Genomic DNA, 18,532 nt, shown 5'->3' on the forward strand with positions numbered 1-18,532 from the left:
CCGCGCTCAGGCGAGATTGACAGGACGTTTGCGGCAGCGGCGGCGGCGGCGGCGACAGCGGCAAGACATCCGCCACCGGACAGCAGGAGCGAGCCAGCGTGTCGGGCCGGGAGGAGGAGAAAGAGGTCGCCTGCAGTCATTTGTCGCCGCATCCCGCACCGGCGACGCCTGTGACTGTGTGTGTGTGTGTTGCGTGTGAGTGTGTGTGCGTGTGTGGGGAGGGGACTCGTTAACCTTCCCGGTCTTTGTGGACATCTGCTCGGAGAATGGCTGACAGGGAGCAGCTCATCCAGAGAGCCCGTCTGGCGGAGCAGGCGGAGCGGTACGACGACATGGCCTCCGCGATGAAACTGGTGAGTGGACGCGGGGACCGCCGTGTCCGGCCCGGGGACCACTGAATGCAGGCGACGAGGACCGGCGTGCCGATCCCATTTTTAAACGTCGAAAGTACCGGCACCACATTAAAAATGTCCAAAACCCGCGACCTGGAACGTTGCGGTCCGCTCGGTGGCGGCGCGGAGGGCGGGGCGGAGGGCGGGGCTTACGGCGGGATGCTGATGAGGCGCTGATAAAAATACTAAATCAGGCCAAATTCCCGCATAAAAGAGGAAAGAATAATATATATATATTATAAATATATGTTATAGATATATTTTATTTACAAATGCCGCGGTTTCCCGCGAGTCGTCGCCTCGAACCCGCACAGTCCGGCTCCATCCTTTGTGTGCGGGTGGCAGGCGAGCTGTGTTCGGAATACAAACGTTCATTAGATTCGATGCAAGGTCAACCATACCCGACTTACGGCCTTTGCATTTTACCGTAAGTGCCATGATGGTTATTATGAATTTTAAATTCTCAACACAGTAAAATATGCACGTTTTATTTTCTTGTCTGCGCCAGGTGACCGAACTGAATGAGCCCCTCTCCAACGAGGACCGCAACCTTCTCTCGGTGGCGTACAAGAACGTGGTCGGGGCTCGGCGCTCGTCGTGGCGCGTCACCTCCAGCATCGAGCAGAAGACGGCTGCTGACGGCAACGAGAAGAAGCTGGAGCTGGTGCGCGCCTACCGCGAGACCATCGAGAAAGAGCTGGAGACCGTGTGCCAGGACGTGCTGGCTCTGCTCGACCAGTATCTCATCAAGAGCTGCGACGAGTCCCAGCTGGAGAGCAAGGTCTTCTACCTGAAGATGAAGGGCGACTACTACCGCTACCTGGCCGAGGTGGCCACCGGCGAGAAGCGCTCGGCCGCGGTGGAGTCTTCGGAAGCCGCCTACAAGGAGGCCTTCGAGATCAGCAAGAGCATGCCGGCCACGCACCCCATCCGCCTGGGCCTGGCGCTCAACTTCTCCGTCTTCTACTACGAGATCCAGAACGCGCCGGAGCAGGCCTGTCAGCTGGCCAAGGAGGCCTTCGACGACGCCATCGGACACCTGGACAATCTGAACGAGGACTCCTACAAGGACTCCACGCTCATCATGCAGCTGCTGCGAGACAACCTGACACTGTGGACCAGCGACCAGCAGGACAGCGAGGGCGGCGAGGCCAACAACTGAGCTCTAGTAGCCGATCCTCCTTTTCAACCCCGCCCATCATCTTCCTTCACTCTCTCTCTCTCTCTCCCTCTCCCTCTCTCTTCCCCCCCTTCCTTTTCCACCATCCGTTCCTTCACTCCCCTCCCCTTTCCTTGCCTCAGTGTGCCCACCCTTTTTTTTATGCTCTATATGCCCCTCCCTGCCAAATAAGGAGCCACTGAAGATTAGCATACTGATGTCCACTAGACCTTCTTCGACGACCATCATAATGTCCCTGTAACGCTAAACAGGGTGTTATCTGCATAAGTGGTTCGGCCGTGGGCCAAAAAAATGAATAAATTATAAGTCCACCTTTCCGGTGTCTTGTTGTGTCCATCCCTGCCCTGTTGTCCCCTTAAGCCCCGCCCCCCATGGACGAAATGTGTTCTGTCTGTATTTCTGCCAATACACTTTAACCTTTGTGTGCGCGCTGCTGTCCCCTGTGAATTGTGCAAACCACCCGCCCCTTAAACCAAAGCCCCGCCCCCACCACCCTCTGCCTGAAACGCTGGCGAGGGAACCATTACTTTTATGTATTATTGTTTGTTTTTCTGTTCATTTTTTTTTTAATACTGAGAATAATAATGATACTGCAAAGTCATGATAAAATGCCATTAAAGAAGTTGACTACCAGAGGAAGCTTGTTGCTTTTTCACTTACTTACTTACTTACTTACTTACATGGACAAGTGTCTTCCACAGCAAGACTTCCCAAACGACAAAAAATGTTGAACCAAACTCTTTATTCTGGAAGGTTTATGAACACTATGTACACTAACACAATAATATATCAAATAAATGATTATTTATCGCAGCTATTAATGGCTCGCTGAGAGAATACAACAAAAATGATCATTCTAACAACAGAAACCCGACCTTCAAACTGACAGCAGACTAAAGTCAGACTAGAATAACATTTTTATCCCCAATATGGAATAATGCAGTTACCCCCACTTATCTGTAGTTCTCTAATCAGCCTGTAGGGGTCCTTGAGCCGCAGTTTGTCGCTCTCCAGAACTGGGTGGCCGCTGAGGCATCCTCAATAATTCCTGATGTCGGGTGTGGTTCACGGCAGATGTGGGAAGTGAGCTTCCTGCTGGGCTGATTAACGATTCGCAGTTCGACTTGTACAATCATTGATTTCTGACAGCTTAGTAACCGATTCTCACACCACCGGATATTTACACACGCACACACACACACACACACACACACACTCACACACACTTACCTGGGAAGGCAGGCCATCATAAGCAGTAGGGCAGGGCCCTCAATGTCCAGATCATAAACCCTTTAAGAGCGGAAAGCGACACACTAGGCTCGTCTGACTGTTTACCTCCACAAACGGCAGCAGGATGACATGGGAATATTTCGGCTTTTCCCTGATCCGAAATGCGGACGCTGTCACCAACAGCACAAGGAGGCCCGTCGACAACCCAGCGGACATCTCTGTAATTGTTATATACTTTTTGGTGGTTTTAGCTGTGGGAATATGGGTAAGTGGCACCAAAGATCCTTATGTATTATATTTAAAAGAATTTTATCATCATGCCATTCACTCAAAGTTAGGTTTCATTTTGCTAAGTGCAGCCTTTTTTGGGCTTTTTGATTGCTGCTATCTCAATATGTGGTAGAAGGGCTCAGATGAAGGTCCACAGCTTGGAACCAGCTCCAGTGTTAATTCTCAAAAATGACCGAACATCCATCATGGTGGCTCTGATTGACTCACCCATTGAGCATAGATCTAGAAACAAGCTGCACTTATTAAAAACTGGTGTGAATGAGAAATGGGAGAATTAACACTCCTTTCCATACGGTGTTCAGAGAGTCATTTCGGTGATGATTGGGCACCTAGTTTTGAAGCATCAAGTGAACAATCAATATTTGCAACGGAAATAAAATTCCCCAATTTTACCTTGCAGAAAGCAGGTTTAGAACGGGCATGTTGTTAGGACGGCTATCACCTGGTATGATATCCAGTGTAGACTTTGAGATTTTGTAAATGATTTAAAAGTCTGGTTTCTGAGCAGCAATGCTCTTCGATGCAAACAGTAACATATTAAAGATAACATCATTTTTCTGGCATCAGAAGAGGTATATCCCTGTCCTACATGCCCCAATTTCTGATCCGTAGCAGTTTTGTCTCAACGAATTACAACGTTTGGCTAAATGCAGATTTCAGACGCTTTTCGTATATTTCATTCTGTATAAAAATTGTATTTGTGACAGGCGATGCTGAGCACCAGCCGAGGGACAGTGGGGGGATTCTTCCTGGCTGGACGGAGCATGGTCTGGTGGCCGGTAAGGCATATCCCATGAACCTTTGGGCTGACAGCAGTGCAGTCATATTTTTAAAGAACCATTATCCAGTAAAATGTACTTCACCCTTTCTGTTTGCCCTACGTGATTTTGAAGGCTGCTGGGGTTACGATAAGGAAAACACTAAAGGTTTTATTGCCAGCTGTAATATTTCCTTTTGCCCAACATGAACCTTTTTATTACACAGAGTCACTTAATTAGAAATAAAAAGCAATAAATATTCAAGCAGATTAGAAGGTTCAAGTTTAGAAGTGATATGATGTGTCCTGTGTTCTGCAGATTGGCGCCTCTCTGTTTGCCAGTAACATTGGCAGTGGCCACTTTGTGGGTATAGCAGGTACAGGAGCTGCTACCGGAATAGCCATCGGAGGGTTTGAATGGAATGTAAGTTGCTTCAGTCGCATCAGCCAACATCTCAGCTCCGTTTGGCTCTTTCCGCGTGACCCCCTGTTTGCTTGCAGGCCCTGGTGATGGTGGTCATACTGGGATGGCTGTTTGTGCCTATTTACATCAAGGCAGGGGTGAGATGCTTTTATGGCCCATTCATTGACTGCCTGTGTGTGTGTGTGTGTGTGTGTGTGTGTGTGTGTGTGTGTGTAAAACCCATGAATAACATGCCCAGCACACCCCTCCATAATGATAAATAATGGATAGAAACATTACTGGGCTATGGGAATCTGGGTATGGGTGTATGGGATATCTTTCACACATGTAAATCCAACCTGTAACGTAGTCAGGGTCTTCGTTCATGCAGTCATGGTCCACGGGTGTCTGTAGGCCCTGGACTGAGATAGGGATTAAAGACCCTCTGTGTAAAATACACACCCACCTGTATGAGAATGTTGCCAGATCCAAACTAAATCCTTCTGTCTTTCCCAATCTTGTGAAAACGACACCCTTTAGCAAATCTGGTTTGGTGGTCATGTGTTAGGGTTCTAAAGTGAGAACTCATTTAGTTTTGAAAAAAATACATCAGGAACCCCTCAAGGGAATCCTTCAAATGCAGCATTCAAGTTCATTAAACTGGCTTGATGTTCAAAGGTCAAGGTCACTTTTCTGAAGTTTGAATGTGAGGTCACATATCATTTACATTTTTTTACATATCAGGAATAAATGCCTCAAGGGGCTTTCTTAAGATTGTATTTGGACTTGTGATTTATTTGATTTTGGATTTGGTCAAAGATTAGACTGAAGGAGCCGCCTCTATCCTGTAGGTGGTCACCATGCCGGAATACCTGAAGAAGCGCTTCGGGGGTCAGCGTATCCGCATCTACCTCTCAGTCCTCTCCCTGGCCTTGTATGTTTTCACCAAAATCTCAGTGAGTTTAGTCTGACGCCCAGGCCCGGGTTCACACGTTTCCTGCTTGAGTTTATATACTCAAGATAGATCATCATGTCTGAACAAATCCCTGTCCCCCCTTTTCAGGCAGATATGTTTGCAGGAGCCATCTTCATTAATCAAGCCTTGGGGTTAAACATCTACTTGGCCGTGGTCCTGCTGCTTCTCATCACTGCTCTCTACACCGTCACAGGTCTGCCAGCCAAACCAACAAATGAACACATGGTGGTCCTTAACTTCCTCTCACAGTACCGTCCACACCAAAGCACATACTCGGTATCTTCACTGAGCAATAGTGTTTCATGGATGTGCTAAGAGCACTGACACGCTCGGCTTTAACCATAAAGCTGGGTCAGAATGGCCATCTTATCTGTGCATGCAGAGCACTGTTTAAATATGACGCTGAGATAGAAAGTCATTATTTAGAAATTTGAAAAGAACAGGAGCAGTAATGGAGGCCTTTCTGCATGAGACATTATGTGGCCTAATTACACATTTAACCTGATAAGCATCTCCTGATGCCTGAACCTTTATTCCCATTATATAAAACACATGAACTTGCATGCTGTAAATCAATAACTCAAGATACTGGAGAAGAATTTCTATTACTAGAGTTTAAACACATTAATTAATACATTTATATATATTACACATGTAATTAATACATTTATTCTATAGGTTCTATATTCAGAATGCATTGCTTAGATTTCAATTTCCTAATATTTTCTCACAATTACAATAATGAAATGTCTTAACGGTGTGTTTCATAGCCTTATAATACATTTTCTATATTTTTATATACTCTTATTTGGGACAAACTAGTGAAAATATTGTATATCTGTGTTTACAGGTGGTCTTGCTGCTGTCATCTACACGGACACCCTGCAGACTGTGATCATGGTAGTGGGCTCCTTCATCCTGATGGGCTTTGGTAATTTGCATCTCCCTTCCTGAAAGAAAAAGTACAGCTGTGTTTAACAACTCACAGTGTGATCTTTCCAGGAAGTTCGGGACTTTCCTGTCGGCCTTGTAAAGTATGAAAAGTGTAAATAGTTGTGGGATTTGCCAAAATTCCATTGTCGGCATTATGTTAAAACCTAAAAATGGAATCATGTTCTATCTGTGTACGTCTTATTTGGTTTTGCTTGTCCTGTCTATCATCAAGCTAATTGGTAATAAAAGTTATGAACTGAACCACATGCAAAATCCAATTTCTATTCTTCAGCTTTTGATGAAGTAGGAGGCTACGAGAACTTGAAGGATCTCTACATGAACGCCATCCCCTCTAAAGTGGGGAACATCTCTGCGGAGTGCTACACGCCGCGCCCCGACTCCTTCCATCTCTTCAGGGACCCCATCACAGGAGACCTCCCATGGCCTGGCCTGATCTTTGGCCTCACAATCCAGGCAGGCTGGTACTGGTGCACAGACCAGGTAAAGTCTAGCGCTTTCGTTTGTTCCTTTCACACCGCAGCCGAATGGGGTGGATTTCCCAATCCAAACGTCTTAGGATTCGACACACCGTTCAGATATCAAGGCCTTTTTGAGATTACAGGGATAATCATTAGTTTCATACCACTACCACCTTAGTTCACCCACGACACCTTCACAAACTTTACAAAGGCTTGTTTTTTTCAGCACTTTGAGCAAGGGGTCAGGATAAAAAGTGAACAGCATTTAAAGGAACAGGCCATCAAATTGGCCATTTTAAACGAAGCTGCTTATGACTAGAGAATAATAGTCATGTCATATTTTGAACACATTTGTACCTCAGGTGATCCCCATAGCTTGGGAGCATTGAATAAGATGCTTCAATGTATTAACTCTCTTGCATGGACACTTGACACGTTTTTAACCTCTTTAAACTACCATGCTTTGTCTTTTATGATAAGAACACTGGTTAATAGGCATTCAAAATGCTTAAAAGACTGAGTAGCCTCTATACATAGACAGGCATGCCTTTAGTTAGACGCTGTAGACAAAGATAAGATATATAGCCAGACGTGGCAGAGCACATCTTAAAGAACGGTTGTGACACATTTAGGCAATCTGTATTAGTTCTAGTGGCACCATTAGTAAAAGTCAATCGTTATCTGTGTCCTTTGCTCTTGCTGGTTTCCCCTATTTGGACATTTTCTCTTGTATTCCCTTGACACTTGGCAACATTTCTAGGCCCCTGTGTGAGGTGTCATTATACTGGTATATAGAGTGATACTCTCTCTCTCACTCTCTCTCTCTCTCTCTCGCTCTCTCTCTCTCTCACTGTCAGGTGATTGTACAGCGTTGCCTGTCTGCTAAGAATCTTTCCCATGTGAAGGCTGGGTGCATCCTCTGTGGCTACCTGAAGCTGTTGCCTATGTTTCTCATGGTCTTCCCAGGCATGATTAGCCGGGTGCTCTACACCGGTCAGTGCCAACAATTCAATAAAAATAGCTAAACTGCCAAAAAGGAAGGCAATCTGCATGACAAATGTGTCCAATCAGCAGGAAAAAGGTGTACAACTAAGGACACCTATGACAAAAAGGTCAATAATGTCTTGTTGTGACTCACTAACACGTTTGTCCCCCCTTCGCTCTAGATGTTGTTGCATGTGTGGAACCAGAAGAATGTAAGAAATATTGCCAGGCCAGTGTTGGCTGCACCAACATTGCCTACCCTAAAATGGTGGTAGAACTTATGCCCAATGGTAAGTTCAGCTTTAACTTCAGATTAGAATGAGATTTTGGTCGTCACATGTTTGCAATTAAAATGATAGAAAATTTGGTAATTAAATAATTTGTATGCCATATGGTAGTACCGTTTTTTTTTTGTGTATTTGACACACTTTCAGGCTTTTGCATGTGAAATTGAAGATTCTGTGGTAGTGGTTGCCTAGCAGGGCAGTGGTGGCCTAGTAATCGTAATGTTGCCGAAAACCCAAAACCACCAAAGGTGTCACCGAGCAAAGTACCGTCCCCACACGCTGCTCCCCGGACGCCTTTCATTGCTGCTCGCTAAGGCTGATGGGTTAAAAGCAGAGGACACATTTGGTTGTGTGCACCGTGTGCTGTGCTGCAGTGCATCACAATGACAATCACTTCACTTTCACATGCACCAAATACATCATTCTTCTGTGCAGGACACTGAGGCTGTACACTCTCTGTGGTGTTTTTTTGTGTGGAACAGAGCACATGACACTTGGCACCTCATGAGCAGGCAGTCAGCCATGGCGTCAGGCCCAAGCAAAATGTCACATGTCCAGTTCCCAGCTTGTCTTCCTCTGGTGTGTGTGCAGGTCTGAGGGGTCTCATGCTGTCCGTCATGCTGGCCTCCCTCATGAGTTCCCTCACGTCCATCTTCAACAGTGCCAGCACACTCTTTACCATGGACATCTACACCAAAATACGAAGAAAGGCCTCAGAAAAGGAGCTCATGATCGCTGGCAGGTGTGCATGCTTGTGTCATAGAATTATTGAGATGCTGTTTAATAAGTATGACAATAAACAATAAAAGAATAAAAGTGTTATTTTAATAGCACCACCTGCTCAAAGATTGGTGGAGACCATATACCATTTTTCAGCAGTATAATGTGCCCAGGCGAGTAACAAAAAATATTTAGGAGTGATTTAATTCACATGTTGAAGAGTTCAAGGACTTTAAAGGACCTTTAAATTCCCCAATTATGGCAAATCATTTTATTTATTTTTTGTGAGTGGCAAATACGATTCATCTTATTTTAATTTATCTAGTTTGATGTATTTTCAATCTAATTTATGTTTAATCTAATTTAGGGTAAAATTTCTTTCATTTTCAAGTACTTAAAATGAAGGAAATGAGAAATAAAATACTGCTAAAAAATACTGCTCACTACCTCTGACTTCTGTCATAATTCAAACCTTCATATCAGTTCTTCATCTTAAATTTTGTCTTCAGTTAAAACACATTAGAAGCTTTAGTCTCAAATGTGAGAAAAGTATTCAGCTTTAAATTCCCCAATCAAGCATCTGTTGTATGTGCTGGGCATTAAAAATATTGAATTTTCGTATTTGTTTTTCTTATTTAATTCATAAAGGTAAACCTTCATATAATCTACAGAACATATGTACTGTATTGTATTTTTATTTGATGTTGAAAATTATTGCAGAAATGTCCATCTCTCTTTTATTGTAATTTTCCCTGCAGGGTTTTCATGCTCTTCCTTATTGGCGTCAGTATCGCCTGGATCCCAATCGTCCAGTCTGCTCAGAGTGGGCAGCTCTTTGACTACATCCAGTCTATCACCGCTTACCTTGCCCCACCCATCGCTGCGGTCTTCACCCTGGCTATTTTCTGCAAACGTGTCAACGAACCCGTACGTTCCGTTCTGTTCCAGCTGTTGTGTGTATTGTATTATTACACTAGCGTCCTCTCCCTCGCGTTCCAGGGGGCGTTCTATGGCCTCATTTTGGGCCTGTGTGTAGGCCTGACCAGGATGATTGCGGAGTTCGCTTTTGGCACCGGCAGCTGTGTGTCACCCACCGACTGCCCCACCATCATCTGTGGGGTGCACTACCTCTACTTCTCCATCATCCTGTACACCCTCACCGGGATCCTGGTGGTGGCCATCTCCCTCATGACCAAACCCATCGATGACATTCATGTAGGTCAAAGCGTTGGCAGCTCTGTCAGTCTGACCTGATGCCAGGCTGCTTTCTGTTCATTTCATGCTTCCTTTACCACCATCCCGCCCCCTCATGTGTGCATTAGTTGTACCGTCTGTGTTGGAGTCTCCGCAACACAACTGAGGAGAGGGTGGACCTGGAGGCCGATGACTGGACTGAGCAGCAGAAGGACAGCTCCATGGACATTGAAGGTGGCAAATGGTTTTGTGGCACAGAATAGCCTGTAAAAACACTAGATCACAGGACATCACAACCCTGAGTCTAATCGAGGCATGGGCATCATCATCATCATCATCATCATCAGTAATGTTTTTCATCACTTTACAGAACCTAAAGAGGAACCCGGCTTCTGCAAGAAAGCCCTGAACTGGTTCTGTGGGTTCGAGCAGAGCAAGGGCCCGGAGCTGAGTCCAGAGGAACTGGCGGAGATTCAGAAGAAGCTAACCGACACAACAGAGAAGCCCATGTGGAGAAACGTGGTCAATGCCAACGCCATCATACTTCTTTGTGTCTGTGTCTTTTTCCATGGTTTCTTTGCCTAAAGGAAACAACCTTCCTGAGATTCGCAATATGGGTTTTAGTTGCACAGAGGACTGAGAACCAAACTGAGAACCTGCCAAGGAACCAAAATCTCATCCCATCTACCCTCGATAGTGGAGTGGCTGTCTGGTTATTTGTCACCTTTTATTTATCCCTTTATTTAACTGAAGGTGTGATTGGAGGTTCTATTATAAAACATCTCAAACATCAAGCTGACACTCTCACATGGGTGGAGGAGCAGTCTGATGTTTGGCCCCTACACACTGTTTTACAGTTCCATAATGTTTGTCACGTGAATGTATTTATTCAAATTCATGGTAATGATAGTATCTTTGCACACGTTGTACTGGAATTTTTGTGAATAAAACAAATGTAAATAGCAATTACAGTGCCACACCATTTCAAATAAAGACCCCGAGCCTTTACTATCAAATCCTAGTAGGTACATTCACTGCAAAGAAGAGCCAAGATGAATGAATCAATATGAGCGTGCTCTGAATCCATCTGGCCTTTTTTTGTTCTAAAATAAAGTCACGGCCAGTGTCCTTCTCATTCTCTGCATTCCTGATTCCTGCCTACTTCCCTCACCCCCTCTCCATCTGTTCTCCTCCTTCTGTCTAGTTGCTGTGTTGAAACCAGCAGAAATAAGCATCCTTTTATTGTATTTCAGGAAACCCAGTGAAATCTTGATCATACCCACTCCTCACCCTTTACATCAGTTCCGTACCTGAAGCATTCCAAATGATTACAGCAAATACGATTCATCTTATTTTAATTTATCTAATTTGATGTCAGTCTTCCTCATTTGGGTTTTACAGTGTGAACCGGGTCTCCATCTAATTTTCACTATACATTAGCCTCAGCAAAAAGTAGGTATACAGCTCGGCAGATATGATATATATTACAGACTGGCTGGACAGACCTGTGGTCAGCTGGAGCTTAAATTTCCTCACTCCAGCCTTGTGTCACTGTGCCTTAATAAGTAATGATAAGTAATGTGTAAATTATATTGGATAAGATAAAGCATCCACTTTCTTGCAACTTTTATCTGCTGGATATAAAGAAGTCCATAACATTTACATTTACATTTACAGCATTTACCAGACGCCCTTATCCAGAGCGACTTACAATCAGTAGTTACAGGGACAGTCCCCCCCTGGAGACACTCAGGGTTAAGTGTCTTGCCCAGGGACACAATGGTAGTAAGTGGGATTCGAACCTGGGTCTTCTGGTTCATAGGCGAGTGTGTTACCCACTAGGTCACTACCACCCATAATTGGGCAATCACCACAAAACCATCTGTCCTTGTAAATAATCTCATTCATGATCGTGCAGACACATTTACAGTACAAATGCATTTCACCTTCTCAGCTGCATAATGATAAAAATGACAGAAGCTGAGTGTCACACAACACTGTGACAAACGTCAGATGTTGGGTTGCAATACACAACAAATCAGCCAAAACATCATGCCTAATGTTGAGTAGGTTGGAATTTGGTCGCATGATCTGCCGTCTAGACGTTCATATTCGGGCTGTGTCAAAGTAGCTCAAAGTAGCTGATAACAACGTTCACGTTATCTGTACGTAATGTAACGTATTCTGCCCGGTGACCCCGGTTATTCACTTCACCTGGTCAGCGGTCCTAATGCTGTGGTTATCTCTCACCGTGGTGGATTGTAGGTCAGCATCCAATCCTGCGCCTTCTTACGTAACGTGTGTGCGGCTTGGTTTCATGCATTCTGCATTCTGCATGTTGCACAGTGTTCCGTACTCTTTTATTCTAATTGCATTTGCATTCCTTTGCATCATAAATGAAAAAAGAACGATACGATGGTATGAAATTGGTCCTGCGTCACACCTTTCTCCTGAGTGTAGAGTTGACCATGAGCCACATTTTATTATAAAAAGAGAGATAAAGAGAGATGCTGCTGGCTTTCATCTGTGTTTTGTGAAAGGGGGGGGGGGGGTTCTCAGGGCTGCGTTCTGATTGGCTGGAAATTTTAACTGGCGACGTGAAAACGTGATGCAGCCTGCAGAGGCACTGCAGCGGAGCACTGCAGAACGAGCGAGCGAGAGAGATGGAGAGATAGATAGATAGAGAAGAGGAGGAAGGGAGGGTTATTTTTATATGTGTGTGTGTGTGAAAGGGACTAAACACACACACACAAAAGCAGAATACACACGTTCACTTATACCTCTCACACAGTCAAAAAACACAAGGGAAGGGTGGGGGAGAGAGAGAGAGAGAGAGAGAGAGAGAGAGCACATGAATAGTGAAGCACTGACAGAAGCCGAGACGCAAAGAGACGGCGGGCAGGAGTCTCATCTGCTGTGAGAGAGAGAGGGAGAGAGAGAGAGAGAGAGAGAGAGAGGGAGAGGGAGAGCGAGCAGAAGAACGAAAGCCGAAGAGACAGATTCAGCAGCAGGAGTAGCAGAAGGAGAGAAAGAGAGAGAGACCAGTGGAGATAAGAGGGAGCTTTTCTACTGGACAACACTTCGGCTGAGCAAGTGAGGAAGGATGGAGACAGACAGGAGCAGAGGACAGCAGGGGAAGAAAGAAGCTGCGTGAAGGACAAAGAGGAGGAGAAGGAAGAGGAGAAGAGAAAGGCGTCATCACTCGCTCCATCACCACTCTGCTCGGAGGCAGACGAAGTGACGCACTCCTCCTTTTCTGACAGCTCGTCCTCCATCTTTTCTCTGCCTCCTCGCCTGTGTCCCTCTAGCCGTCTACTGAGCAGCGGAGCCTCTTCATCTCTTCATCTCGTTCCTTCCTTCGGTTCCTCCTCCCTCACGGATCATAGTGCTGCCAACCAAACAACAGGAAGGATAAAAGCGGGTCCACCTGCGCTGAAGACACGGCCTGGACAACAGAGAGGACACGGCGAGGTCCCAGGTGAGGACGCGCCGAGGTCCCAGGTGAACACCTTTCCTGTTTTGTGGTTTTCATGCTGCATCTCCATACATGGGGGGGACACGGCGTCAGCGTCTCACATTATCTCAAGACAGCTGGAGTCCAGATTCAGGGGGGGACGCTGCAGCGGGACACCGCGTCCACGGGGCTGCGATTGCATAACATGCCGCCAACGTGCCCCTCCCACACGCGGCTCGCGAGCGGCGGCTCAGGTGCTTGGCGGCCTTTCCTACTAACGCTGACCCCCAACACGTAGACACACACACACACACACACACACACAGGATGTACAAGATCCGTACGAAACTCACACACTGCCGCTGCGTTGTCATTCACAAAACAGCGCTGCTGCATGGACGAGGCGGCCATTTTGCAGATGCGCAGGTTCTTCCTGAGGGCCGAGGACAGCGGGGCAGGACGCGGAAGTTCCTGCGGGACGAACTTGGCTGTGCCATGCTGAGATATAACAGTGAGGTGATAGCATCTCCTTCTCAGGACATGGTGAGCATACCGCAGCCATCTCCGCATACTTCGACGGGTGAGGACTGCGCGACTGCATGCATGAAAAGTAGAGCCAGGGTGAGAAAGAAGGGATGATAGGAAGGAAGGAAGTGTGAAAAGTAGAGACGGCGAGAGAGAGAGAGAGAGAGAGAGAGGGGGGAGGCAGAGTCGGATGTGATCTGGAATGTTCTGGGTGTGTGTGTGTGTTATGAGGGAGATGGAGGATGAGAGGAATGTGCTGTGTGTGTGTGTTCTTGTGGAATGCTGGAAGGTGTGATAAGACGGTCCTGGTTGCCAGTTCAGCACTTCCTGTGTGTGTCTGCATGTGTGTTAACTGCCTTCTTTCTCTCTTCACCACCGTCAGGTAGGCTGGCACTTAATGGCCGGTAATTTGTGGTGGGGTCAGGCTGCCCGACCACAACCACAACACTTAATCCATCCCTCTGTGTGCCTGGAGTTGGCATGGGTGAACGGGCAAGTGGGTGAACCTTGTGTTAAATCACAGTTACATGAGATGGGATGTCATATATGGGATAAATCGGATGCAGAGGAACCCACACTAGGTAGTGGAGCTCACGTGGCTTTTCTCCACCAGCTTGGGACAATGGTGATGAAGAGGGCATCTGAATGGCTGGCAGGGCCTTGTGCACGTTGAAGCATTTTGCCTGTAAGGCCAGAGGAAAGATCCGTCCAGAAGCTTCAGGGACCTGCTGAGATCCACCTGCCGGCCAGAGGCTCAGTGCTGATGTTCGGCATGTTAACTAAAGGAGTTCTAATAACGGCCATGCAGGACGTTGAACGGGCGAGGATGTGAACTGGAGCTGGGTTGCCACCTGTGCATCAAAAAACTGATTATCAGCATCCTGGCCAATGAAATAACTTGCACGTGATTTTCTTTTACAGGATGGATTTTTCGTCATAGTTACAGAGTTCAGGCCACTTTAAAACAAACGATTTTGAAAGACGACACAATTTGGTGAGCTTTTGTACCACTTGCTCTGTAGCTGTTTCCAGGAAAAGACGTCCCAACACAACATGAATAGCCCCGTCCACGCCTCAGCCATTGGTGTTGTTGCTAAGCAACGTTCTTCAATCAATTGTCTGGTCCGGAGCAGATTTCTGTCATTTCTGTATGTAATCGAGGTCAAACGATCTAACTGTGAGATGATTGTTTTTGTGTGAAAATGTCATGTGTCGGCTTCTGATGCTTCTATACGTTGAACTAGATGTCCGTGTTGGGTTTTGTGATGCGGGCACGGCTGTTTTTACCTTGCTGTCTGTAAACTGTCTGTCTGTGTTAGACTGCTTTGCTGGATCAGTAATGGTTAGCGTTGGTGGTAAAGTTGAGTCCTGAATGGCGAGGACATTACAAGGTACCTGTCTTTTGTCTGCCAGCTGGTTGGACTCTTTTGTTTCCCATGTAGACACGTTTCATTTGAGGGTGTTCAGACGGTGTGGGTGGGGAGCAGAACGCCACTTCCATGAATGAATTACACCTTTAATGTATTGTATATACTGTATAATGTATCATACATACTTAATATAATATTTACATTTATGTACATTCTCTCCATAGATCAGGACACATTGAAGCATTACTTCATTTCATCATCAGATTCTTTTTTTTATTTCTCAGCCCTAGTGTTAAGAGTACACTAGAGTACACTACACTGCGTCCACACAACTGAGGAGGTACATGAAAATAATAAGAATTAATCGTCCATAAATAGAATCACCTCCATCGCCACCATCCTCTCTCTCTCTCTCTCTCTCCATCACCATCTAGGTCACCTCACTTGCTTTGTTCATTTTTGCGTTGTCATTCACCCCTCACCAAATACCAAAATGTGTCAGTCATCTTTCGCATGGTTCACGCACACGTACATCAGCATTAGTGACAGTGCTTATATATATGGTGCATATCATTAAAAAGCACACGACCACTTCACTTGTTTTTCAGTGTAATGGTGTAAAGCCGTAGCAACAAAAAGACTGTCTTATGTAATCAGCACATGTGACCCGCATCTTACTACATCCCTACTCTCTGGGATATTTTTATGTAACGCAGATTATGGTAATTCTTTCAAAACACTATTTTACATTCTGCTTTTGTAGATGGCAGTAAAGACTAAGCTTTTTTTTTATTATGGCACATTTTATAATTTATAAGTAAAATGATTTCTGTTGAAACCACTTCCTGTTTCTCCTGCTGATAAACTGCTGACCTGCTGCTGATGCGAATCTCTGATCAAAATCTGACATGAGCTGCACTGGTGATTATTTATAATCCTGACAGGATGCATGGGTTGTATTACTGACATGGTGTGAAGGCAGAAGCACTGCACTGGGACAAAATGTCCCAAACTCTATTTATCCTTCCCTCCCTCTCTCTCTCTCTCTCTCTCTCTCTCTCTCTCTCTCTCTCTCTCTCTCTCACACCTTTATGTCCTTCAGGGATGCAGATGGAAAGCTGCTGAACAGAGTTTAGAGTAGCATGGATGCTGAGGTCATTAAGGTTTTTTCTTTCCTGACACGATCCCTGAATTATTTCCCTATTTGCTGCGTGCAGAAGATGTGCATTTTCAAAGCGTCTTGTGCTCTATGTACAGACTAATGTTCTCTTTCCGTCTTTCTTTCTTTCATTTCAGATAAACTATCAAACTACGTGATCCCAGACAAACAGCCATGACTCCTGAGGCTCTTATCACATCCACGAGGGCCAGACACTCACAGCTGGCCTGACGGAGTCCCCCGACATCCAGGCTGCTGGGGGAACCATTTTGAGACCTTTCCACTGCCTTGTGAAACCGCCATCTAAAAAAAGAAGCCTTCTTATCAGAGCAAAAGAGGCCTGGCTCCTCTCAACATATCCGCAGTTGTTCGGGCCTAAAGACGAGCAGGCCTGTGGTGTAACCGCTCAAATACAGGAAGGAAGTGGCGCTTTTGACATTTGCACACGTGCAATCAGCGTTGCATCAGATGATGCAGAAATTGAACACGAGGATTTATCTCTGTGCGCTGTAAAAATGAGCCCTGTCTTTTTTTAGGGACTTACTTGTGAGCAGAATCAGCTGCACACGTTGCGTCTCGACACATCAGACGTTTGGTGCTGAGGCAGAGACGGAAGCGAAAAGGCAGCGGACAAACCACGGACACAGGAGAAGACAGCGAAGCCATGGACATGGCCATCCGCCCCCATGTCCCCTCAAATGGCTGACAATCTACCCGTGCCATTGCCCAATACAACCAGAACACCATCAGCAGCCGGCCGGAGGCTCTGGAGCAGCTTCTGAGACCACGACGCGAGGAATCAGCCATCACCTAATCTGAGACGCGAATGTCCTGCCTCAGGCGCCAGCCTGTGACCATCCCCATGGACACCGTCAAGATCATACAGTCGGAGAAGTTCCCCAGAGAATGCCCCATTCCGGTCACCCAGCCCCGCTTTGCCCCGCCCCCCCGGGTGGCCTGGGACGGAGGCGGACGGGTTATCGAGGGGGAGGTCATTGTCAACCAGGCCTGCAGCGACATCACGCTGGAAGCCGCCGGAGTTAAACCCCCCGCCGCGGCCCCTCCTCCCCCGCCGCTGATTCGCCGTGACCATGGCAACACCGGCGGGAGCTTCCTGGCCCAACGCAAGGCCAGTGTGGCCGGACCCACGGAGATCTGCTACCATCAGTTCCACTACAAGATGGACGACGTGATCGTCAACCAGTACGTCCTGCGCTCGTCCTCCACGTCCTCCTCCGCGTCCTCGTCCTCCTCGGGGTCCTCCTGCTCGGGCCCCGTCATGCCGTGCGAGCCGCTCGACTGCCCCACCTGCGGCCACATGTACAACTTCGCCGGGAAGCGGCCGCGCATCCTCTCCTGCCTGCACTCGGTGTGTGAGGAGTGTCTGCAGATCCTGTACGAGTCCTGTCCCAAGTACAAGTTCATCTCCTGCCCCACGTGCCGGCGCGAGACCGTGCTGTTCACAGACTACGGCCTGGCGGCGCTGGCCATCAACACCAGCATCCTGGGCCGCCTGCCGGCCGAGCCGGGGGCCGCCATGCAGTGGGGGGGGGGACGGCGACCGCAGCTGCTACCAGACAGTGCGCCAGTACTGCCAGTCCGCCTGCACCTGCCACCTGGCCAACCCGCTGTCCTCCTGCGGGATCATGTAGGGGGACTTCACACACTCACTGTCCAATGATGATAAGAATAATAATAATGTCAAATCTACACAGATGTACCTAATATATTTAATAGCACAGGACAAGAGCAGAGAGAAGAATAGCAGATAAATGTATTTTATGTATGAACTTCTCCTTTTACCCTCCCCTTGTTTGGATGTGGTCGTCATCTCTCTATATGGGAATGCCAAAGGGGGTGCAACCCCCCTCGTCCTGTTTAAAAAATGAGAAAACTAATAAAAGAATAGAAAACGAATAAAAACATGCACAGGGTGTCGCTCCACATTGTTTTACGGTTGTGCTTCTGTGGCCATTCATTAGACATCTTACACTAGAACAAGACTAGTTAAATTAAAGAAGAAAATGGCCTCGATATGTAAAAATTGGATCATGAAAGTGAAGTGATTGTCACTTGTGATACACAGCACACAGTGCACACAGTGAAATGTGTCCTCTGCATTTAACCCATCACCCTGAGTGAGCAGTGGGCGGCCATGACAGGCGCCCGGGGAGCAGTGTGTGGGGACGGTGCTTTGC

General features: G+C 46.7%; 4 protein-coding genes across 5 annotated transcripts; all 4 read left to right on the plus strand.

Annotated features, from left to right (window-relative positions):
* Positions 1-9: 9 nt before the first annotated feature.
* ywhah (tyrosine 3-monooxygenase/tryptophan 5-monooxygenase activation protein, eta polypeptide) lies at positions 10-2,207 on the plus strand. Its single transcript, XM_028972703.1, has 2 exons — positions 10-353; positions 901-2,207. Exons 1-2 carry the CDS (start codon positions 267-269, stop codon positions 1,552-1,554), a joined length of 741 nt encoding a protein of 246 aa, XP_028828536.1. The 5' UTR covers positions 10-266; the 3' UTR covers positions 1,555-2,207.
* A 592-nt stretch (positions 2,208-2,799) lies between these two features.
* slc5a1 (solute carrier family 5 member 1) lies at positions 2,800-10,820 on the plus strand. 2 transcript variants are annotated; one of them, XM_028972700.1, is made up of 15 exons: positions 2,800-3,067; positions 3,801-3,872; positions 4,170-4,274; positions 4,352-4,411; positions 5,105-5,209; positions 5,317-5,422; positions 6,080-6,160; positions 6,455-6,663; positions 7,499-7,634; positions 7,808-7,915; positions 8,504-8,654; positions 9,391-9,559; positions 9,632-9,847; positions 9,955-10,070; positions 10,174-10,820. In XM_028972700.1, the coding sequence occupies exons 1-15, from the start codon at positions 2,927-2,929 to the stop codon at positions 10,409-10,411; spliced, it is 2,013 nt and encodes a 670-aa protein (XP_028828533.1). In that variant the 5' UTR covers positions 2,800-2,926; the 3' UTR covers positions 10,412-10,820. The 2 variants fall into 2 exon arrangements, with proteins under 2 accessions (XP_028828533.1, XP_028828532.1); XM_028972699.1 differs by having other exon boundaries at positions 9,955-10,060; positions 10,197-10,820.
* Positions 10,821-11,885: 1,065 nt separating this feature from the next.
* Positions 11,886-16,465, plus strand: LOC114787057 (uncharacterized). Its single transcript, XM_028974804.1, has 4 exons — positions 11,886-11,892; positions 12,882-13,304; positions 13,666-13,860; positions 14,188-16,465. The coding sequence occupies exons 1-4, from the start codon at positions 11,886-11,888 to the stop codon at positions 14,211-14,213; spliced, it is 651 nt and encodes a 216-aa protein (XP_028830637.1). The 3' UTR covers positions 14,214-16,465.
* On the plus strand, positions 13,189-18,261 carry rnf208 (ring finger protein 208). Its single transcript, XM_028972702.1, is given in 3 exon segments — positions 13,189-13,327; positions 16,472-17,880; positions 17,882-18,261. Coding segments are annotated over 2 exon segments (825 nt in total). The 5' UTR covers positions 13,189-13,327; positions 16,472-17,160; the 3' UTR covers positions 17,987-18,261.
* Positions 18,262-18,532: the final 271 nt, after the last annotated feature.

The sequence above is a fragment of the Denticeps clupeoides genome, chromosome 3, assembly GCF_900700375.1.
Source record: "Denticeps clupeoides chromosome 3, fDenClu1.1, whole genome shotgun sequence".
Lineage (NCBI taxonomy): Eukaryota > Metazoa > Chordata > Actinopteri > Clupeiformes > Denticipitidae > Denticeps > Denticeps clupeoides.

Excerpts from the sequence above, each read along its gene's own strand:
- ywhah (XM_028972703.1), top strand. The coding sequence starts at position 267 with ATGGCTGACAGGGAGCAGCTCATCCAGAGAGCCCGTCTGGCGGAGCAG. Across the intron at positions 354-900 it reads TGGCCTCCGCGATGAAACTG|GTGACCGAACTGAATGAGCC; the intron begins GTGAGTGGACGC and ends TGTCTGCGCCAG.
- slc5a1 (XM_028972700.1), top strand. The coding sequence starts at position 2,927 with ATGACATGGGAATATTTCGGCTTTTCCCTGATCCGAAATGCGGACGCT. Across the intron at positions 3,873-4,169 it reads GGAGCATGGTCTGGTGGCCG|ATTGGCGCCTCTCTGTTTGC; the intron begins GTAAGGCATATC and ends TGTGTTCTGCAG. Across the intron at positions 10,071-10,173 it reads GACATTGAAGGTGGCAAATG|TAATGTTTTTCATCACTTTA; the intron begins GTTTTGTGGCAC and ends CATCATCATCAG.
- LOC114787057 (XM_028974804.1), top strand. Across the intron at positions 13,305-13,665 it reads AGGACACGGCGAGGTCCCAG|CGCTGCTGCATGGACGAGGC; the intron begins GTGAGGACGCGC and ends TTCACAAAACAG. Across the intron at positions 13,861-14,187 it reads ATCTCCGCATACTTCGACGG|GTAGGCTGGCACTTAATGGC; the intron begins GTGAGGACTGCG and ends CACCACCGTCAG.